General features: G+C 35.5%; 2 protein-coding genes and 1 long non-coding RNA gene across 3 annotated transcripts in view; 1 reads left to right on the top strand and 2 right to left on the bottom strand.

Annotated features, from left to right (window-relative positions):
• The window catches only part of LOC121294773 (26S proteasome non-ATPase regulatory subunit 13), a 9,298-nt gene extending 3,156 nt beyond the window's left edge, over positions 1–6,142 (top strand). The window contains exons 7-13 of the mRNA XM_041218852.1: positions 313–484; positions 851–930; positions 2,130–2,255; positions 2,418–2,480; positions 2,687–2,767; positions 4,511–4,627; positions 5,085–6,142. Of these exons, the coding sequence (XP_041074786.1) occupies positions 313–484; positions 851–930; positions 2,130–2,255; positions 2,418–2,480; positions 2,687–2,767; positions 4,511–4,627; positions 5,085–5,180 (735 nt within the window). The 3' untranslated portion in view covers positions 5,181–6,142. The remainder of the gene's footprint in view (positions 1–312; positions 485–850; positions 931–2,129; positions 2,256–2,417; positions 2,481–2,686; positions 2,768–4,510; positions 4,628–5,084) is intronic.
• Positions 6,143–7,065: 923 nt separating this feature from the next.
• Positions 7,066–8,813, bottom strand: LOC121294775 (cytochrome c oxidase subunit 8B, mitochondrial). The gene is made up of 2 exons (XM_041218853.1): positions 8,568–8,813; positions 7,066–7,306 (listed from the first exon to the last, which is right to left on the bottom strand). The coding sequence occupies exons 1-2, from the start codon at positions 8,676–8,678 to the stop codon at positions 7,211–7,213; spliced, it is 207 nt and encodes a 68-aa protein (XP_041074787.1). The 5' UTR covers positions 8,679–8,813; the 3' UTR covers positions 7,066–7,210.
• Positions 8,814–12,012: 3,199 nt separating this feature from the next.
• LOC121294735 lies at positions 12,013–12,443 on the bottom strand. Its single transcript, XR_005946820.1, has 3 exons — positions 12,358–12,443; positions 12,182–12,259; positions 12,013–12,070 (listed from the first exon to the last, which is right to left on the bottom strand). It is a non-coding gene; the product is annotated as an uncharacterized LOC121294735 (long non-coding RNA).
• Positions 12,444–24,419: the final 11,976 nt, after the last annotated feature.

The raw sequence follows: 24,419 nt of genomic DNA on the forward strand, positions 1-24,419 counted from the left end.
TCCTGTTTTTTTTTTTTTTTATCTCGTTAGTACAACTGGCCCCAGATGTGACAACATGACAAATAATTCCAATAAAATGTCATGTAGGAACCATAACAGCCCATGAAAGGTCGTAATCACATTCAAGAAAGCCATTTAAAAAAATGATATGCTACAAGAACAGTGCTCCATATTTACTATTAGTAAGCATTAACTTTTCATCAAAGTAAAAGCAAGAAATACAGTATCTCTTTTTAAAATTGTTCTCTAATGCCATTAAAGATGTGCAGCTGTGGGCTGTTGTAGTGAGTGCTGTTGTTTGTTTGAATATAGAAATTGATTGAAGAGGTTGAGGAGATGCTCAATAACCTTCCTGGGGTGACGTCAGTCCACGGGCGATTCTATGATCTCTCCAGCAAATATTACCGCATCATAGGAAACCACGCCTCCTACTACAAAGACGCTTTGCGCTACTTGGGCTGTGTGGATGCAAAAGACATACCAGGTAACACATGCCTATCATTTTCCTTATTCACTTATTTCACAAGACCAGCATAGCAGTTTGACCCCCTCGGCATCAAATAGAGATTGATGGCATAATATAACACTTTAAAACAGCAGTTTTAAGCCTTAGTGTGTTTTAAATGTGTTCCCTAATTGGGTATGATTGATTTTTCAAATAATTGACCGTTCTGGATTTATTTTTTATTTTTCTAATCGCAAAGAAACTAAGGTTCATATTTAAAGAACTGACACTTGCGTGAACTCCCACTCACATTCTTGCTAACAATGTTAATAGGGGAAGGAAATCCTGCAGTTTGTTAATAACACTACAAACTGTTGACCTTGACAATACAGTATCCTCTTCCAGAGGCAGAGCAGCAGGAAAGAGCCTTTACTCTGGGACTGGCTGGCCTGTTAGGGGAGGGCGTGTACAATTTCGGAGAGCTTGTAAGTTATTTTCATATCTGAATTGTTTTTGGTTTTTTTTGTATGCATTGATTTGAGACGTTACTCACAGATTAGTAAGATTAGTACCAATTAGTGCAGTTGTGGGCAATCCGCAGCCCACTGGGGGCACTATAATGGCCCTCACCACTTTGCCAAGCTTACTGTATAACGAAACTGAGTGTTAGAATTGCAATGTAGAGCCGTGTAACACTGAGGTAGAACAGATCTGTGCAGTAAAACAAGCTGTTGATGGTAAGCAGGAATTAAACATTGTTATCTTTCAGTAGAAGAAAATTCTCCTTTTCACCCTGTTCACATGACCTAGTCCCAGGATAATTTATGCAGCAGAGGAAGGGTCTCTATCTATGTGATTTCAGGCGATCTAGCTTTACTATACCAAACCAGTGTAAAAAAATTAATTAATTATTCAAAATTTTAAAACCTGCTCATCAACACATGGAGTGTATTATGAACAGCTGTAACTAGAAAGTATAAAAACATAACTACAAGAGCACCACTCCTGCAGTATGCTTTTTAAGTAATCACACACATTAACGCTCAAAATATCCTAGGCTGACGATACGTTTTCTTAACTTTTTTGGTGGAAATTAAATTACGATAGTCTGCTTTCTTATCAATCGGTGGAATTGCCGGTCAGATTATTAAATTATAATATCAGAACGTGGTGTCTTTCCTTTACCCAATCCATTATTTTACAATGCATTTCAAACAATATCACAAAAATGTGATTGTCACTATATTCTGTAAATATATTATTACTTGTTGTTAAAATTAATTCAACCAAAAAAAAAACAAACCAATGATTTTGTAAAAAAGTTAAACCTTCAATCAAAAAGTCTCCCAAAAAGTCACATTAATTATATTTGTTGTTCAGTTGAAATGGTAACATTGCTTATATTTTAGACTATGAATTTATTTTTATTACATTTGCTATCAGATGTATTGGTTGTTTCTTTATATCTGAAACGGGGTGCAGTGAACCCCACATGATCCTCAGAGGGTTAAAACAACCACACCCTACATATAACACGTTAGCTTGCTCTTGAACCAAAGTCAAGCCCCTCATAGCCCCTCAGAATCTGTATTGATGTATTGTTGCACTTTGCTGAAATGTGTTTTGTATTCCCATTCTGCTCCTGTCGTCTAACCTGCTGCTATTGTATTTATTTCTTGTGCAGTTAATGCATCCCGTGTTGGAATCCCTGAGGAGCACAGATAAACAATGGTTAATAGACACTCTTTATGCTTTCAATAGTGGAAACGTGGAAACGTTTCAGTCTTTCAAGACTGCATGGGGACAACAGGTAAGACGCTTTTAAACCATAGTCACTTAAATTAAGGATGCAATAGAAGAGACACTGATTTCCCTGCCCCTGTGTAAATTAGATATGCACACACCCTCAATTGCTTACCCAAAGATTTTTTGCTATAATTTCTGGGTGTTTTTTTTTTTTTTCCTTTAACAGCCTGACCTTGCAGCTAAAGAGTCAAGTCTGATGCAAAAGATCCAACTTCTCTGTCTCATGGAGGTAAGGGCTATAGTTTACAAACAATCATACTATAAGGCCAGATTTATAACCGGATAACTTTGTGAGTGTGGCTATGTTTCCACCAGGTGTAGTACTGGAATTTGTTATAATGCAATGTTGCATGCATGCATAAGAACAAACTGAGAAGCTGTTTATTTATTTATTTATTTATTTTATTTCTTTATTTATTTCATTAATACTATTAGATGACTTTTACTCGTCCAGCCAACCACAGGCAGCTAACCTTTCAAGAAATTGCCTTGAGTGCTAAGGTTCCAGTAAATGAGGTGAGTTTATTTGCTGTATCCCGGTTACATGCTATAGAAGTGAGTTCAGGGGCCCCTGTGGCCCGTTTCACAAAAGCGATTTGCAACGCTCCGCAATCCCAAACACCTCGCAAATAAAAACTTTCACGAACCCGCCCCCCCCACACACACACACACATATATGTGTGTATATATATAGTGATAAAATGGAGGTATAACTGCAGTATACAAAAATGTGTTGTTTTTTTATGGGGGGGGGGGGGGGGGGGGGAATATGCAAAAAGGTTTCATTAATTACAACACACAATTATCTATTTAATGACGTGTAACCCACATTGGTGTGGGTGAAAAATAACAGTAACTGAGGCAAGGTCAAGTTGTAAAAACAAACACGGTTTATGTATTAAATACAATCATATACCAAAGTACCAATTTTATTTAATATAATAATAGCAGTATTGGTCAGATTGCCTTGCCTTAAATTGGTGACAATGCCATGCAACAATTATGTGAATAATAATAATAATAATAATAATAATAATAATAATAATAATAATACAAACAAAATTAAACGTGTACAATAGATAAGTTAAGCAACACACAAACCTGATACAAGTAAATTAAATGGTCCAGACTCAAGTGACAGAAATAGTGACGGCCTCCATCTCACTTCTAGATAAAAACTATCTAAAAAGATACCTGCCAGATCCCCAAAACTAAAAGCATGTTCCTCAATTCGTCTCAGCTGCAGTTCACCACAGCAATAACAAAGCTTTATTGCAGCAGCCACCTCCATGTTATTTCCTGCCCCACACTTTTAAATAATGAGGCTAAACACAGCTATCAGGCATGCCCTCTAATAAAGACTAATAAGTGCCAATGTAGCGAGTGTGCTTAACTATATATGTTTCGGCCAAAAGCCCCTTTACAACGTTGAAGAAAAGTAAACACACATCAATAAACTTTTTCTTTAAATACGTTTGCTGCACAGCGTTGACTTTTTTCCTGCAAAGGGCTTTCCTTAAGTATGTACGCATAGAACTTCAAAAGTACAGCCTGTCGCTTCTCTGCAGCTCCAGATCGCTGTCGACAGTGAAGTATTTTGGTTTTCCTCAGTCAACTTTTAAAGCTTTTTCATTTCTCTTCTTTTTTCCTACTTTTAATTTTGTTTTGCTCGCTAGATCTATCAATTTGGTTTTTATTTTGGCTACTGTTCTTTGCTCCTCCCCAACCATGTTTTTTTTTTTTGTTTTCTTCTGTTTTCTTTCTGACTAAAACATCCAGAAAACTTGCTAAATAGAATGGATTTGGGTCAACTAGCCATTTCATTAATTGTATGTTTTATTTCTTAAAAAACAAAAGGCTTTCCTTTGCAATCCTACCATTGTGTATTTACCTAATCGGTCACTATGCCTTAAAATTGATAATCGAGTTAGTGATTTCACTCACTGAAGAGCGCAAAAGAGTGAGCGCAAGCAACGGCACTTGTAAAGTGCTTTATGAAACACACACATCGCCGACCTCTGCGTCCTCGCAACCTCACTGCAAGCACATTGCAATCGCAAGACTTTTGTGAAATGAACCTGAGTGCCAATACGTTGTTTTGTCAATGGAGACACCAATGATGATCTCTTTCAAGATGTTTGTCGTGGTGTGACCATAACTTTGCTCCTATCCTGAATTTCATCACTTTAGAATTGTTTGAAGTGCTGTTTATGCAGTAAACCCATCAAACCTCAGTTCGTGTGTCCTATGTGTTTGCAGGTGGAGTTGCTGGTGATGAAGGCCCTGTCTGTTGGTCTGATAAAGGGCAACATTGATGAGGTAGACCAGAGAGTTCACATGACCTGGGTACAGCCAAGGGTACTGGATCTACAACAGGTAAGTCTACTTCTTGTCTTGCTCTGTGTCATTTATTGGATAATTCCAATGTGTTTCTTTGTTCTGTTAAACCATTTAATTTAACTGACTTATACTTTACTCACTCAGTCAAGTGTAAAGCATGTTTTACAAAGCACCCTTGCATTAAAGACAGACTGCTGATACAACAACTATTTGCACATACCAGATCCTGTTTAAAAAAAAAAAAAACTAAATTCAAGATTAGTGAAATATGGATTGGTATACATGAAACCATCCTTTTCTGTAGTTTTATTTTAATTAATTTTGTATTTGTGGTGTTAAACAATTCATAAACATGCATGCAGACTAACATCTTCAGTGCTAATGCAAAACCTGCAGGCCCTGACACAGAAACTACAGTCTGTCTAATGCATGTTTTTAAATGAGTGGTTTCATCATCTGAAGCAGTGTGCTAATGCCTTCTGATGTTTTTCAGATTAAGGGAATGAATGATCGCTTGGACCTCTGGTGTGGAGATGTTAAAAATACAGCCATGCTGGTGGAACATCAAGCACATGACATCCTGACATAAACCTGCTGTCAGCTCTGTAAAGATCTGTGGTGTTATTGTTAAAACAGAGTGTTGTATAATTTAACTTGGGATGTTTTTAAACTGTCTGAAATTGTAATACTGGTGAGACTCCTATATATGTTTCAGAACAGTGACTGTAAAACATACATGACAGTAGCACTCGACACAATGGAAATTCTTCCTTTTTTATATATACTATTTGGGGTGCCATATGTTTTTATGGCTGTTTTTAAAATATGTTTTAAATTTCACTTTTTTTTTTTTTAATTACCAGTTTTTATTATTTATTTTGTATAAAGCATATTTCCAGTAATACTGTACTTTGCTCATCCTAGTCAATAAAATAAGCCCTAAACAGTGTGGTACCTAATTTATTTTGTCAGGATAGTTTTTGTTCAACTCTCAAATGAGACTAGCTTTATTGCAAGCGATAAGATTTTTATAAACAAAATGATATGTTCGTATGAGAGCCCATTTGTTTTCAGCCCCATTGAAAGCATTGATCCCACTGTCACCTCTCTGAGCAGTCTCATACAGGTCTACAGTGTAGAGATCTCTTCCTACAGAAGCAGTTTGTTTGGAAAAATGTCTTGGGAGGACGCACACACTGTTCAGAAATGGTAGGAGAAAAAAATAGATTTTTACTGATGGTTTTTTTAATTTTTTTTTTTTTTAAATCTAGAAATTGGCCATTGGCGATATAACCAGCCTTGCTTCCATGCTGTAGTAGAATACATTTTAATATTTTTGTATTGTTTTAAACGTAAGCAACAAACTGAGTGAGACAGTCAGATACTGGTCTTAGCTGATTTTTTTCCTCCTGCCAATATCTTGACAAGTGTTGCTAGTGGTTTGACAGAAACAGGTCTGTGACTATAATTGTGCTACCTTTGTCTTTGACCAACAAACTGTCGCCCTCAAGAAACGCTTTTGAAATGCAAATAAAAGAATAGGAGTGTGTTGGTAGCCTCTCTGTATTGTACTTTTGTTCAATCTGGATTTTGGAGCTTAGTTTCCAGGAGCAGGTATACAGCAGTAGCTGTGCTATCTGTATTTAAATCCACTCACTGCAGCTATTAAGTAGATGTGTGTCTGTGCTAACAATCATTTGAAATTGGGATTGGGGAAATATTAACTATTACTGTAATGCATCTATAACATAACACTCATCAAACATAGTTAAACATGTACTATGCCAAAAAAAAAAAGTGGCTACTTAAAATTTACACCTTACTGTATTGTACTGTACTCCCCATTTATAAAGCTGTCATCAGGAGCCATGCAATAGTTAGTATCTGTCCTCTTTGGTTTCATCCCGTAAACAGATTGGGGGTATTGGAATGGCATTAATGGGCAAATGGAAGCCACAGCCATTACAAAACTACCCCAAAGTTAATTTACCCTTTAATTTATTTCAATGTTGAAAAATCAAAGTATTTTGTAATACAATAATATAAACTTTGTACAGGCTTCAGCATAACCAACACACCAAAGGTCGTAACTGTTGGCTGTTCTTATTTTACAAAAATGTAAAGTATGTTTTCTTCTGCCAAACAACAACAGCTGTATACAAAGGGTTGTGATAAATAGGTTACTCTCCCTAGAAACCAAAACTGTATTAGTGCACCTGTTGTCCATCTGTAACAGAAAGACATTTTAAACTAGAATAAAATGAAGAGTTTGTAACTTTGAAAACTAAATGAAATTACAATTTTGGAGCTGGTTTGATAAAAAGGCATTGCGATTTGTTCCACCACTTTATTTCATAATATTGCGTGGTTTGCACTCACTCAATCAATGGGTTTGTAATAATAATTTAAAAAAAAAATTATAACAATACAAATTTCTTGCAGAATTTTGTCAAGTAAAACGAGAAACAAGCATCTAAGTTTGGTTACATTTTAATGATAAAAGGGTATTGAGAAAGCCGATACATTAACGTCTCGGTGGACTTGCTTTCAGTCTGGGAAATGTTGAGACATAGACACACTGGGTTTCTAACGGCCTCGGTCTTCAGCTTCGTTTCTTGTTCAGGGTCTGCGCTTATAATCCTCCAGGTGAGACAGGATCCAGCCCGCGGGAAGCAAGATGGTCACGAACATCGTGCCCATGGCGAAAGCTTGTTGCTGGAATGTACAAAGTTATTATATTCACATACCGCTGAAACAATACATTCTAACTACATATTGATCAGAAATTGTTTTTGGGGGTTAGGTGTTAAGCTTTACTGACACTCGCTTGCATGACATTTTGTGTCATTACCTTCGTTGAATGTTGAAAAGGGATAATATATAGTCTTATTTTCAGTAACAAGGTGGTGACACTAATGTATGAGATGGTTTCACTGTAATTTTATAAACTATATGGCTAGCTTCACAGGCTCTAGCATTATACATACATTATATGTGTGTGTATTTGTCCCTTGGTGTAAACATTTTCAAAAATAAAGTGTAACAAATGCACTTCTGCTGTTTTTTGTTTTGTTTTGTTTTTTTAGCTGCTTTCAAACATTTACAAAGTGCATGATATTGTATATTAAGTCATTTTTATTTTAAACAGTAGCTGATGTTTCTTTGTGTTAATTGCTACGGTATTACGCAAAGAAGACAACAAATGTCTTGTTAGGGCAACAAGAAGAAAGAAACAGTTTCCATACTTTATACTAGTGTATAACACTAAATTCTAGAATAATGTTACAGTACTTCTAGATACAACACACCACCCTTTGGACAATACCCATTTTATGAACTATAACATTACTGTTATATTGATTTGATGTGTGTGCTGAATAAACTGCGACATGCAATAAAAACGCACGTTCTCGGCTACATGCTACCAAGAATTTATATCAAAGCATTAACGACGCGAAAGTGAATCTATTTACAACTCACTGAGGTGACCTTTTCCCCTGAGCAGTCGGCTACGTGAACTAACTTTAATGTACAATGGCGTACATAGCACGGGTTATAAAGTTTGATTTATTACAATTTACAAGGCATGTGCAAATGAAAAGGTTCAACCACAAAAACTATCAGTCACAACATTAAGAACGCGTGGAAACCGTTACTGTATTCTGAAATGTAGTATGCTGCATACTGTGCATTTAAACTACATTAATTAAGCAGCCAAATGAAAGTGACAATGGAAACAAACTCGCCAGATTATATTGAACTATTTAACCCTTATTGTTGTATACACAAAACAGCTCCCACTTACAAACAGTCACACGTTCATACATCTCCACATGCAATTTATTAATAATAGACAACATTACGCACTTAGTCTATGCACCTGTTGTGGAGCAGTTGTTAGCCCCAGATGCGGTATAAGCGTATTTCTTCAATACAAATAAAGCATGTAATTAATTCTTAGCAAATAAATACTTACAGCCGGGGTGATAACGTCTTTTGCAGGTTTGGCGGTAATGCTTGCTTTTGGAATAATTTGCTGTCTCACAGAGGCATTCAGCAGCCGAAAGGTGCGAGAGAGCACAGGCATATTTTTGCTTGCTTTGGTCTTGAAAGTGGAAAATTGTTTTTAATTCGATTTTTTTAAGGCCAGTCTCCCCGCAGTTGAGGCTGGTCAGAACGTTTTTGAATGCCCTTCAACAGCAGTTTGCAGTTTCTGTTATTCTGCCAAGTGTAATATAAGGTGGAGATAAAACTTGTATGGATATTCAACTCCCCTCGACTAATATGGGCTTAGTGCATTTTAATTGGGTGGTAGTTTCTGGGCTAAATAAAACTTTAACCAAGGACGTTAATTAACTCTGAGGATCCTGCTGTTTATTTGGTTCGATATGATAGAAATGTAGACTTGTTATATTATATATATATATATATATATATATATATATATATATATATATATATATATATATATATATACTTTATGCTGTTACTTAGAACTTTGAAATCAATTCGACAATACTGATTAAATGTTTTTATGATGTTACCCTTATATGCGACCACACAGCCTACAAGAGTGGCGTATTTTGAGGTCTCTCACCACTGAAGCTGTTTTGTCAAGTACTACCGAGTTTAAAAAAGGAAATCATGCAGCCCTGTGAACTTCCGGGCCACTTGCCAAATCACAAGACTGCTAGTGCAATTAATTATTCGGACTACCGTTATGAGTTCTGAGAAAGTCAACACAGATGTTGGGGCTAATGTTTAATGATTTTTTTTTTCCCCGTTCAAATTGTGTGCCATTTCTTTTCTAAAAGAATGTACAAATAAAAAACAAAAAATGTAGAACAAAAAATAGAAATAAAATGCTTTTAGATTTTGTATTTTCAAGTACTGTACTTAATACTATTTTCCAGTGTTTTTCACCTATACATAGCACAGGGGACTACAGTACCTTCTTGGGTTGTCACACTGAAGAAACTGTTTTGTGCTTGTGTCATGATTGCATGCAACTTCATGATTAGTGACATGAATCATATGTGACTGAGGTTATCAATAAATTGGATATTGTCTGATTATCCATAAGTGCCTGTGTCATTATGATTATTTTTGTGGGTAATTTGCATACAAGATAAGGTGGGTGTTGGTTTGCTGTTGTGTAGTGAACAAAATAAAAAAGAAATAACACAGTAAAAACTCAGCCCCACAGACACCTTGTTGGGTTGGTAGCAGTTGAGTTGCAGGATTTGTGATCCAACTGTATACAAATACAAGCAACATGCCAGTTCAACTGGGGACAACATATATACACAAGACCACTCTGCATGGCATAGATGTATTATGGAAACCTCCATTAGAAAAAAGGCATATAAGCCCACAAAATGCTCCATATTACTAATTTAATGTGAGTATAGCTTAATGCACAGTGCACACTTCACGTTTTCTCCCTTATTTAGTTAGTTACATTTGATGTGTTTGTCTAGAATACAGATATCACACAACAGCTATTACCAACCATAGTTACTGTAATTCAGTAATACAAATAAGAATGCCCAAATAAAAACTAAACCCAAATAATCTTTTACTCAAACATTTTAAAAGGCATTATACAACCTTAGAAGCAAAAAAAGAAAATGCGTTATGCAGATAATGCAGGGAAATGCACACAGGTGTATACACTACCAATACAAAACAGTAATATGTTTCAAGACGAAAACGTGTTTGCTAACATGTACAAAGACCACGTTCTAGTTGATGCACAAACAGTAAGTGTTTTGTCTTCACTTTGAACAAGGAAACAGGCCAGTCATTATTGTTTTCCTATTCCAGGTATCTCTGTATTTTCAGTTGTTAACATTCTTCTGATGCTTCTGAATTCCATTGCTCTTGATTTTTGATATCCTGAATAGAAAAATATGATGATCCATCATTTAATCATTGTTATGCTGTTGATACATAAGGCTACACCTAGGCTAGATCCCATTGCAGGTAAGTGAAGTATGTCTTCAGCTCAATGTTGGGTCTGTGCACCACATTGAGTCCCTGTAGAAATGCTTTCCAATCAAGACTTATGTTCTGCACTTTTCTACAGTCTTTCTTAGGCAAAAATGTTTACTAGAAAAGGAGTGTTTGCAATACACACGATGCACACAACCAGCATGGACGTGACAATAGGATTCATTACTCAAGGTAGTGGTAAAGGGGTGTGATCTCAATTCAATTTTCAATTTAGGGAAACTATAAAGTTAACACTGAGCATGGAGCAGAGTCACTGGAAGTAAACTTTACCATCTGAGTTGCATTTAGATGTAACTTGCCCTTTTTAATATCCTACTGTATGTGTTCTCTGACATGTTCTATTGTTGCTTTGGTCGTTATTCACCAGGATTACACAGTCATGTCATTTTCAATTAGCTGGTCTGCTTCTGAAAAGACTGCCTCCCTGGATGCCTGATTTGAGGGACAATTTCTGACTAGGGGTGTGCTGTTTGAATTTCAGTAACCTCTGGGTTTTAAAATCCACCAGCACTAGTCGGAAAACACACTTTGGGGTTTCTTTATTGGACATCATAAACTAATAGTTGTACAAGTATAGTGTAAATGTAAATGTTTCTTTAAACCAAACATAACCCATTCTTGAACATGGAAAGCAGTGTGGTAAAGCACAATTAGTGCATAGATGTGGTTAAATGATTGAAACAATGTTTGGATTCTGTGCAAACTGAATATCAATCCAAGAGAAACACAGATATATTGTAGTACCTTAACCATTACAATACATGTACATACATGCATGCATACATGCATACATACATACCAGTACACTTTACTGCTTAAAATGTTAACTTGCATTACATGTATTTCCAGAATTTGAACTGATGAATAAAATATTGTAATCAGAAATACCTTTGAGAAGCATATTCAAGTTATTCGCGTCAAATTTGTAAAACTGATCCTCTTCATCATAATCTGACGCATATCTCCTGCCGTCTGTAAGAAATACAACTTCTGTTTCAGTCAAAATAAAAAAAAAAAAAAAAAAAAAAAACACAACAAAAACAGCAAAACACCGCATATGAATAGGTTAATCTCAGTTGGGGAAAAAAAAAAAGTTTTTCTCAGTTGTTTTCATGTCGTATTTACCCATAATGCTCCCTCTTTTCCTACTAATTACAGTAAGTATTGGTTACAGTAAGTTGTCCCTGACCCTATATCATACAGCTAAACATATTTGCTTATAAAAATGTGCATCTAAATACTATACAACGCCCAATAAAACGCTAATAGAGTAATGAATTAAATCTGTATCACATATTGTTTCGAATAAGGTAATATATGCATATATTTTAATACAATAGTTTAGTTAGTCAGAAATCTATTAGTTTAATGTTCCAAGAATGAATGCTCTTAGTTTTTAAACTCACACCGCCCTTTAAGGTACATCATTGCTTGTGGACCCCAGTTTCTTGCATTGACTTTGCTCTACGGGACACAAAAATTAAAGTTAAGTACACTATTACCCCCAAAACATAAAAAAAAAAAAAAAAAAAAAAACTTTAAATAAATACAATGTAGAAAAAATAGTAAGCTTACCTTTGAAGCACACCTTGTTTCAGCCACAAGAAATAACAATACAACTGTACAAGTGCACATAAAAGTGGTTCTGTTTTTCTGCAAACAAACAAACAAAAAAATAACAAAGTGTGTGTATTTTTTTTTTTTTTTTTTTTTCAATATTAAAATACAACAGAACAGTTTATCACTCTTACCATTTCTGCGAAAATGGGTGACGTTCAGTAGCTGTTAGAGAACCACTGCCCACCCAGCAACACTGGTAGCGAACCCAAACGACTCGGTTACAATGGGAGCGCGGATTAAATGCCGCCTTTCCGCCAGTAGCATCTCCAAGCAAGTAGTTTGCAGTAGCAAAAAGGAATTTATATGAATCTGAATAGGAGTGATTACGTCAAGCCTGTTCCAACACTAACAGCTGTAATTAAAATAAATAGCTCACCGGTGTGGAACGAACACTAGCACGTTATATTTAGTTTTATTATTTTTAATTGTTTAAATTTTTTCACTTTTTTTTTTTATAAAACAGAACATGATGACAATCCATGCTGTTTACATTCTCCAAAGGTAGCTTTAACTGCAGACCTGTATTCACCTAGAATCTCCTGTATTTTGGACCCTTCTCCCGGACATCTCCCGGGGCAGATTTTCTCACGTATTATACTGTTAAATACCCTTATGTCAGCAAACCTTTAATGTCTGCAAAATTCACGGCAGGTGTGTGATTACTGAACTAAGCAGGGTTTAAGACCCAGGGGAGTCCTATTGCAGGCAAGCATTCAGTGCGCGAGGCAAGTTCACATATCCCCACCTATTTTGTATTTTCAAAAGTTGACAGGTATGAGATTTCAGTTTACAAACCTCCCATATTTTGAAAACTCAATGTTGACAGGTATGTAACTGTAGGAACACAAGCTCAGCCCCATGTCTGCCACATCTTCCATCTCATATTTTCAATAGGCTTATAAAATAAACGCTGTCTTTAAATCAGTTTCAATATATACACCTTGTCCATGGTTGAGGGTTCTAGTGCAACTACAGCATGTCTATGGCTTGTTACAGTTGATTGCACAGGTATGCAGACTCGCTCCATCATGACCTGCTTGCGACCAAAGTTTCCGGTGGTTTCTGCTTCTCAACATTGTCTTGAGGGAAAGGCTGATCAATACAACCATCATACATCATGCCCTTGTGAAGTCAAAGCGATCCTTCTGCTTTCCAATCACTATTGCTGAACAGTTACACACAAATCTCACACAACCTAAATCGCATCCATGTTTGCTTACATTGCAGATTTTTTATCATTTTACTTACATGATATGATTGTTTGGCCATCAGTACAGTTGTAAAAATAATACAAATGCTCTTGATGGCCATTGGTTATTGGTTTATGTATAAAGTTACCATAAGAAAATATTTTCAATGGGATTCTTCGCAGCGGTGGTCTTGTGATGCGATGTGCACTCCAGTAACTTAGTAAAAATCTTAAAAGTTTCAACTGCAAATCTTTATCCATGTATTCCATTGAAGAAAATGTTTACAAGTCATGTTAAAATATGCTCCTGGGACTTTCTGTGCTGTTTACAAAAAGTTGTTAGCAGATAGTTCCAGTCTTCTTTGGTGTTTTTCTACTCTTCACTGTAGCCATGGTGACGATGTGAATTACTCAAAGTAATTTTCTTCCTTTGTCACTGTAATTTAACACAATCTTTAGTTATAAATATGGTCCTCATTATGATAACATTGACATAATGCTACTACCCCACTGTATTCCCAATTGTGATTTAACAGTGACAAATGAAAGAGGTCCTGCTAAATACATTAATTATATTCATTTAGATTATATGGAGGTAACAAGTAATTACTAAGATAATTATCTCAACAAAAACAGAAAAGGAGCCTAATGCTAATGTGCATAGAGTAGGTTTATCACAGACTATTTTATTGTCTAATTTAGAACTGGAGGATGCTAATTTGCCAAAATGCCTGCAAAAGTACAATTATTAATGGGTTTTATGAATATTCTTTTCTTTCTGACCTTTGCAATTAAACAGTATATACAGTACTCCTAAACTACAAGCTTTGATAAAAATACATTTTAAAAAATCCAGCAAGGCCCTTTAAGTCTGTGGCTGTATCCAGCCAACCTTGCCAACTATAAGGTTGTCAAAATCTTGTGAATCAGTAAATTGTTCTAGCTTAGTGTGTATAGAAAACTGTGAACTTAAAGGGTGACTATATGAAATGGAATTGAAATTGAATTAACTTCTTATAGTATTATATAGTGCAGGGGTCCCCAACCCTGGTCCTGGAGGTTATATAGGTGTCTTTTTACATCATCAGTGGCTAAAGATCTGGAAGACATGTTAATCTTGACTAATTAAGCCAATAATTAGATCAATTAAGTAACTGAGAGCTCTGTTGAAACGCAAACCAGAAGACCTTGTAGCTCTCCAGGACCAGGGTTGGAGACCTCTGATATAGTGCCTAGAGCAGCCGATCAAAATACAGCTCTCGCTTAGGTAATTAAAATAGGGCTTCGTACACCAAGGTTATATAAAGGAGCAAAAGCATCACCTCTAATGGCTTTATCAGGAATTATGAATGAAGCTTATTACATGTGTTTTAAAGTTAAATGTATAGGAAACTCAAATAAGTAGACAGTTTCTTATCAGTTTAAACATATAATTCTGATTGAGCATTTTGAAGTTATGGATCAATACATGTTGATCATGCATTATTTTTGGGTAGTAGGAATAGAGTTATTAGTGTATTTATTTCTTTGAATAGCTGTAAAAACACTACAGAAGCTGAAGAGAAGACATCTTTTGGTGCAGGACTACTCAACCCTGGTCCCGGAGGCCGCCATCCCTCCTGGTTTTTGTTCCAACTAGTCTCTAAATTACTTAATTGGACCAATGAAGTGCTTATTGGAAGCTTAATTGGTCCAATTAATCAATTTAGTGTACAGTTAGAACAAAATCCAGGAGGGACAGCAGCCCTCCAAGACCAGTGTTGAATAGCCCTGTTTTGGAGGACTGTGTCAGCCATTTTGTGCATGTACACCCAACCAAATTAATTTAATATTCTGAACTGTAAGTGTCCCAGTTCAAAATCGAATCTGAGACCCAAAGGTGAGTACTCTAACCCAATGGTTCACAAACTTTTTTTATCTGAGGCCCACCTGTTCAGCTGCATGGACCACTATTAGCACTTCTTAGGAAAAATGACAAATGACAAACATTTTTAAACCTGTAACTCTGCTCAGTGTACATAGAAAACTGGGAACTTAAAGGGTGAATCTATGAAATGTAATTGAAATGGAACTGACTTCTTATAGTATTATATAGTTTACTGTAAATAAACATACTCTATATTGTTCTTTTTTCAATTCATTTTGGGAACCCCTGCTCTAACCCACTCATTAACTACTCCTCAATTAAGAGCACTTTATAGCAGCTGTATCACTTTATTCATGTGTTATGTTGGTGGGCTGGTTTAGAACTGAATCATTGTTTGTTGACTGTACCCTTATAAAGTGGTGTTTCATGAACGATAATTTAATGAACCCTGTAGTCCTTTTAAGTAGGTCTATTTTTTAAGAGTAAAGTACGAACTCAAGTGCCAAGTAAATGTCAAGGAGGTATTGCTATGTAAATCAATGAAGAAAGACTGTATGCATACTTTGAAGTTCTATAAAGGAAGTGACTGTGAAATAAAAAGCACAAAGAACACAGGTGTTTGACACCTTCACCTGATTACATAACCTGCACCAGTGTCAGCTAATATATTCTAATGAATTGCTAGTGCATGTTTTAAGCCCCCCGAGTTTTGCACTAATACTGGTGTTATTGTCACTGAAGTACAGATGAATCATTTGAATGCAGAAAATAATTGTTGTAACAGTTCTAGTGGTAATATCTGTGTCATTTCTGCAGGTATTCTGAGGGGTTCCTATTGCATTTACTCAAATACTATATATATTAAAAATCTTTTTGATAAATCTGTGTTAATGTGTGTTGACTGTGGGTTCAGGTGCTGTTCTTCAGCTTTACCATAGTCATGTGTAATGTAAGTTAGTGTCTTTATATTTTAAAGTGCCAACATCATCTAGTACATAGCAGTGTGTTACCAGCAAAACAATACTTGAAACTTGGGAGGGCCTAGCCTATGTTACATCTATGGCAGGCAGCCGTTACTATCCATTATAAACTTTACCCTGCTAATTTACTATCAAAGGCAATCGCATATAACTGCCATTGACTACCATGGTCACCATTATTAGTTAGTAAGGCCCATCTCCATAATGTTATTTACAATTGGTGAAGGTCTGTCAAATTTGAAACTACTTACTCTTTATCCTCCACTAAAGATTTCCAAAACACATGTCAAAGACACCTTAAGAATCTCTATGAGAGGTTACATTTATTACTTCAACATGATTGGCCACATATGCTCACCTTACATTAGATATGTTGTTAATGATTAGACCTGATTACATTAAATAATCTTGTCATTTTGAAAAGCACTATTTAAACTGTATTTTCACAGTTCAATGGTATATGTTTAAAGCACACAGAGCCTACAAAATAGGTCCAATAAATCCTACCTAAAACAAATTAATAACTTTGTAGGTCTCTTTTCTATATAATTTTCTTTTTATCATTATTATTTTTTAACAAAACACTGCTTGCGATGGCTGCTGGGATGGATAACCAAAGTTTATTTCTGTTTTCTTTAGATAAATGTAGATTATTTTATGTTTTGTAAAATGTCAAATAATCCCACAAACCAGTTAATACATTTTTGTTAATTTATTAAATATATTACCAGATACAATCCTATACAAACTATTTACACTGTTATATAATAATATTTCATAAATAGTACCTTGAAACAGTAACCTTGAGATATATGTTGACATATATACACTATCATATATATATATATATATATATACTTATGAATATATGATATAAAAAAAATAAAAATGCATTTAAATGACTAAAAATGTGAAAAGCCTGTGCCAGAGCGTTTTAAGTTTAAAAAACACATTAAAATCTTGAAATCAAGCTGCTTAAGAAAGATCCACACAAGTGCACTGGGATATAATTAAAAAGGTCAGTATAATACTGCCATGTATTCTAAGTAGCTGCACCAGAGTTTCTATGTAGGTATTGATCAGTCATTATAGTATTATATTTTAGTCATTTATATTTAAATACAGAAGAACCCAGTTTCTGTAATTTGCTAAAAAATCTCAATATAAGCTGTGCTGCAAAGTAAAAAAAAATTTGGCATTTGTAATTTTAACCCAAAATGACAATTTATTAATAAGAAATAATCTAAAGATGATTGCACAATAACAAAAGCATATTGGGTATCAATGTAACAAAGAGGAATCAATTGCACAGCTTATGGATACACTAGGGGTATAACCCACCAGATTTCAGTGTTGACTGGATGATTTGTGTTAAGCATTGCCCAAACTCCTCCAAAACCATTTGCTCAGCTTGATACACTGAATAACCTTCTTTTTCTGCTTCTTCAGCCTGAGCAAGTAGACAAGCACATGTTGCCTTGACCACATTGAATGTGATGCATGCAAGAGGGCACCTATTGAAATAGAAAAAAAATATGCATATCATAATGACCTATACACACACAAGATAAAATGGGATATCATATAAAATATTCATGTATGGTTACAGCGAGCCTTAAGATACAGTGTTTGATAGCTCAGCTAACCAGATGAAAGTAGGCCACAGTGATGGTAAGTTACACTACTTTGAATTTATTGTTTTATAAAATTTTGTTTAAAGTTTTTCAAATATAACAGTATGGCATCTTCTGTACCAAGTTCAATTTATTTTTTCTGGCACAACGTTATCATACCTGTTTTGTTTACACCTTGTTTTGGGTGTGTTGTGCTTCAACAGACTGGAACATGTGTCATCGTCATAGCAACCCATAGTCATCACAGTCTTTCTTTCAGGGCTTCCTTCATAATTCTTACAACCAATACACTTACAAGTAGATGAACACATTATTTTGGCCTAAACAATGACATATGTAAAAGCTAGTTTAAAATAAAATAGATTTGAAGTGTTTACTAAAAAAAAAAGTTAGTACAAAGCTTACTCACAAAACACAATGCTTTATAATAATAATAATAATAATAATAATAATAATAATAATAATAATATATTATAATTAATTATTATTATTATTATTATTATTATTATTATTATTATTATTATTATTATTATTTCAGTTCCTAGCACAACACAACATTACACACGCTTTCTGTATACATCTGTTATATTTCATAACACTACACCATTTAGTATGTGTATGATAAATGTAACTCCCAGTGCTCCACACTCACAGCGATGTTCCTTACCTCATAACATTCACAATAATTTTTCAGACATCCAGAGCGTTTACAGTTGCAGCCCTTGTTGTGTCGGCCTTTGATTTCTCCAAGCTTTCCATTTCCTATCTTGGGCCTGAAGGCTTCAGGGTTTCTATCAAGACACGTCTAAGATAAAAAATAAAGCAGGGAAGATAAATCAAAGAAGAATCGATAATATACCAGTGAAAACAATAGAAAAGCATGTTAAAGTGTTAAAACCAACAGGGGTAATAACATCATGAGTTTTGGCCCCTATAAAAATGAGGTGTACCCCTGATGGTGCCCCAGTATGCTTCCAGTACTTGTTTGAGAGTACTTTTTTAAATTTAGAGTGCAACTATTTTATCCGGGAATGTTCTCTTCAATTTAGAAAGTCCAATTACATTCCCCCACAGCAGCTCAGGAGATCTCCAAGACTAAGCTAATTGCCTTTTTACACCCAGGAAATCGAGAGAAGTTAAAACAGTCTCTGTCGGTTTTGCCTCCCTAACCCTCAAGAGCACCTGAGCCAATGCAAAGCTCTCTGTGGAATCCCCAGTGAAGACTGGTGACTCCGCACAGCTAGGTGGCAACCCTGCACTCCCATGACTGTATGACTCACCCTGCACACCACACGGCCGTGCTTTTACCAGGTACTGTACCAGGTGTATATTCTGTTCATGCAAAAATGGCTACAAATACAGAGACAAAATTACCTTAATGGCCTTGAATCGGTCTGTTTCATGTTCCACATTGTTACAGCAGTTGATGCAGTTGCAGTTGCTACAGATATCACCATTGGCAAAACAGTCACAATACCTTTAAAAACACACAATAAAGCCAACATTTTAATGACAAAATACATGATACACACTAATATCCAGTAGGCTGCAACAATAATTGGATGACAATATTGGTAAAAAATGTTGATAAATAAGTACATAATCTATACAATTTATATACTGCTAAAAATATTTCTGTATGAATTACTTACAGCTTCAGGCACTGGGACTTTGTGCAGTTGCATGGCTTTTTGGACTTCGAGTCCCAAACTGTACCTGCAAACCTATGAAAACAAAATTCTCAAAATCATATTTGTCATACCTTTCAATTATTTCCAATCTTTACAGCTATTATACAGTCTTTTCGGTCTTACCCAAAAAAGGACATTTCAGATTGCCCATTTGAACAGGATTCAGTTGTAAAGCTGTTGTTGTCTGGGAAGAGAGGGCAGGGTTTCTGATGAAACTGTTAAAACAAAGACAGAAAGCATAGAATTTCTAAGAAATTTCCCCACAAAAAACAGTACCTAGTGTAACACTCTTTCGTAGTTGTCTAATCAGTTTGTCACAGTGTATCTGTCTATTTTATTTTGATTTAAAGATAATTGCATTTAATACTATCTTTATGCAGTATATTAAAGTATATTACTTTCTTTTCTACCCCTAAAGCAGTGAATGAACCATATTCAATACAAGTTTTGGATCTATTACTATTTGGTTTTGAATCAAGCTCTGCATCTCATTATAACAGGCATGTTACACAACCTGAGGATCAACTGTGATGGATGATATGTACTGTACTGGTGCAGGAATCAGCTGCATCATGAAAAACTACATCTTACATACCTGTGAAAAATAGTGTGCTGGTAGAATGTTGTAACCAAAACTGCTATTTATAGAAGCAGGAGAAATTAAGCAGCCAGGAGGCAGGTAGGCTGGGTTTTGTCTAATCATTGGCAGGGAAGCTGGAGACATGTACTGCTGAGGTAGTGGAGGAACCATCCTCAGAAGGGAAAGATCACTGGACTGTCTCTGTGGTGACATAATAGGAAGGTTTAAGACTTACTTTGCACTACTTCTGGAGAAAGCATGAGTCTCCTTTGATTCCAGAGACTAGGAAATTCGAGAACAAGCGTGTTATGCAATGAGTTTTATGAACAGGCACGTGTGTATTTCTCATATGAGGCTATGATGATTTTTCTTGCTTGACATTTAACTGACTGAAAGTTTCTCTTGCACTGTATTGCACTTATCCAGCTTATGTCAGCTGACATCACAAGCACAATGCTGCGGTCTTGTGGGCTCAACTTGAGGACCACTGTTCCAGTTTAAATCAAATGAAAGGACACCCTGCAACATCAGACAATGAAACAAATCACGTCAAGATCGACACAATCTGAACGGATCCGACCTTGATTATACCTTCCTTTAACTGACCCTACACCAGCCTAGATTTTTTTTTAAAAAAACATTTCTGACAATATGACTCCAAAGGGTACCTCTATTTGAACTCACCCTGCACATAATTTGATTACTAGAGTAATATGTTCCAGGATCTGCTTACCTGTGGTATAGTCATGCAAGCTGCTTGTGTTGCTGTAGCTGGTATACTTCCTATTGATGTAGAAGCCATTGAATGAGCTAAATCTAGATTCCAATTCAAACAGGGGGAATAAATGCCAAAAAGTCACACCATTACAAGTAATTAACCATAGAATATAACATTTTAGTTTTAGTTAAAAATATGAATCCACATGCTAGTATTATCAATTGCACACACATTAATTGTGTGAAACTACCTGCTCTTGAAACCAGTCTAAAAATGGTCTAACAGGCGGTTTAACACAGGAATCTGTGACACAGGGGTCGTCAAAGATTACGTGTTTTAAAGAGAAAGAAAGTTTAGTTTTATTAATTTGTTATTTAGTTTAATTGTTATTTAATTTAGTATAATTGTTGTTTAGTGGCATTTACCTGTTGTGTTTCTAATGTAACAATTAAATTAAGCAGGTTAAGAAAATATTAGAGGTACAATTACTATGGCTGATAGTATTCTGAATTAGCAATTCAAAAGCAGAATACTCATTTTGGAGTTGATGAATGACATTATAAATAAAGTGGGTTTTTTTCTCCACTGAATTACAATAAATGAAGGTGGTGGTAGATGGTATCAGCCTTCTGTTTTAACAAAACAAGTTCATCAACTGAGGACAGATTGTGTTATAACAAATCCAGTGCGTATACTTATTAGTGCTGTGCAAGTACATTGATGTTAGAACAATAGTAACACCTATGTACTTACATACAGCTTACCATGTGATTACTATTAGAAAACACCAATAATCAGGTTGATAGATACAAGTTAATATTGCTTTTGCTAAAGAGGTACCTTGTCCAGACATGGCGGCACTGTTTTCCATTCCATCTGTTAATGAATGCTTTTGAGAACACTGCTCTAGTTGGTGATTCTGTGGGACAACATGTAACATTTTCTTCTGTCCTTGATTGCAACTGTTTAAAACCAGCACCTGTGAACCTCCTTTTAAATGATACAATACCTATAAGAAGAACAAGAATATACAGTACTATGTAGCGGTGTGCTGATACTATTCTCTGAGTAAGTTGTCTTTAACAAGTATTTGTAGGCAGGACAGAATTAAGAACTCACGGGGCCCTGGGCACACACTAGATAAATTAACCTTTTGTTGAGCAGCTTCAAATGCAGTTAAGAGGCTGTTGCATTTCTACCGCATTTTCTTTTGCCTGCAGTTTCAACATTACCAGCTCCAGGGGCTGTCTTGCTCCTTGTCATTGTTTTCAGCCACATCACAGCTGTCTTGCAGGGTGTTTGTCTTTTTTTTTTTTTTTTTGTAAAAACAAGCTAAACTTTGGATTTTGTTGTACTAAAGCTGCTTCTTTTAAACCTTTTTCTTTTTTTTGTTTCCATTTATCGCCCTCACTTAAGTAGTAGGGTTGGTAGCAATTTACTAATTAACATATCAGTAGCACTTAAAATACGCAAGCATACAGTGGTAATACATTAATTTACATAGCTCCACTAAAAACAAACAAGCCACGCATCAAAAACAAGCAATTTTCAAGAGAGGGGGTTGTCAAGTGTTATTAAATAAAAATTGTGAACAGTATTTACTAGTCTTACAGTGATGTACATGTGATACATATGCATTCTACGGCTCTGTAAATAAAACACATGGAAGATGAAATATGTAAGATCATAATTATGGGACCCCTAGTTTTCTGGGGGCCCTGGGCCTGGGTCCTGTAGGCCTGTCCCTTAATATGGCCCTTTTTGTAGGCAGGTATTAAATACAGTAATCTGTTGCATATCAAACTGCGATGGGACCAGAGTAAAGGAGGATATGTAAAAAGGCAGATGAATGAATCCTGTTCTAAATACCATTATATACAGCTGGAACAATTGCTATATTCACACAATTATTGTTTTGAGATTCAGCTTTTATTAGGGACTCCCTTAAGTCCCTTGTTTAGAAAGATACAGAGTATTAATGCTTGTGACAGAGTAGCCGTCTGCCGTGTGGGAGCATGAAATCGCTGCTGAGTGACAGGCAGGAGATCGAGATGGAGGTTGAAGTTCATACATATCAACACACTGAACAGCTCACATGGCAATAACAGCAATGGGAGCGTACGGAGCACATACAACACAGTGTACGAAAACTTTGGTAGGATCTACAATATCTGAATTAATCTTCTATGTTCAATAATAAACTAACATTGCTGAAAAGATTGATCATGGCAGATAAATAGCTAGGCTGGATATACTAGCACTTTCATGTCCCTAGAAAAAAATATTTGAAAAGTATTACATCTCTACAACTGACTGCCAGATTGGACACTTAAATGGAGAGGTAACTGTGAATGTGTTTACTGTGGATTCTTGAATAACTTCAGTTTTCGGCATGGTATACATAATCAATTGGAAAATGAATGAATAACCTGCATTCATCACTGTGGTCACTCTACATACAAGTGGTCTTTAAGACAGGTTTGGTTGTAGTAAGAAAATAAACATTTGATAATACCTTTTTTAAACCACTAGATGTCGCTCTTACTGTTTGCAGAATTGTCTTTTTAAAAAGCTACTTGCAATTCTGATTTGATGACATTCTGAATTTGGATTTCCTTATGCTTTTTGTTGTTGAAGCTAATCCCCAAAATGCTCAGTTGTATTGAGATTCAGGGATTGTGCTGGTCAAGGAAGGTGACTTAAATCTGTCTTAAGTGCTTCAAACCAATCATGGCCAATACCTGCATGGTGAATGATCACAATATCTGTCTTAAGTGCTTCAAACCAATCATGGCCAATACCTGCATGGTGAATGATCACAATATCTTGAACGTGCCCTGTCCTCAGCCTGCCAGCTTTCGTTTTTTCTTAATGTTTTCTTTTTTACAGTATCAGTGTAAATAGAAAAGTGACTTAAATATACTATGCTGTAGTGTAAAAAATATTGTCAACATTATTACAAATAAAATCCTTATCAATTCAAAATGTACCACTAGCTCCCATCATCTCCTACTGCCCTCCCTTGGCACCTGCTGTCCATTAGGACAAATACTGAAATGTTTAAATGGTGGTTCTTACCAGCTGGCTGCTGTCAATTCTATTCTGAGATCTTTGCTCATTTGAAAGTTCTTGAGAAGGAAAAACATTTTCATGTATTTGTGAATCCTGGATAAAAGTGTCTTCTGTGATGTCAGTTGTTATACTGGCAACAGCTTCTTTCACTTCTGCCTTCATTTAAACAAGCAAAACGGCACAGTGAAAAAGCATTCACATTACACTCAAAATAACACTGCTTCTGTAAATAACAGCAATGTGCAAGAAGTCTCTTTTCCAATAAATGTGAATGGATTTTTTCGAGGGCCATATTTATAAAATATTAAGGATTGTATTAAGTAATGTTGTTTTTTTATTATTATTTAATTATTTTAATCAATTTGGCAGTCCATAAAGCCTTTGTCAACTGTTTCAATTGAAGTATTGTACATGTATTGGAAAAGTATAATAAACTTCCAATTACCATGACCATTTTATATC

The sequence above is a fragment of the Polyodon spathula genome, chromosome 19 (genome assembly GCF_017654505.1).
Source record: "Polyodon spathula isolate WHYD16114869_AA chromosome 19, ASM1765450v1, whole genome shotgun sequence".
NCBI classification, from domain to species: Eukaryota; Metazoa; Chordata; class Actinopteri; order Acipenseriformes; family Polyodontidae; genus Polyodon; species Polyodon spathula.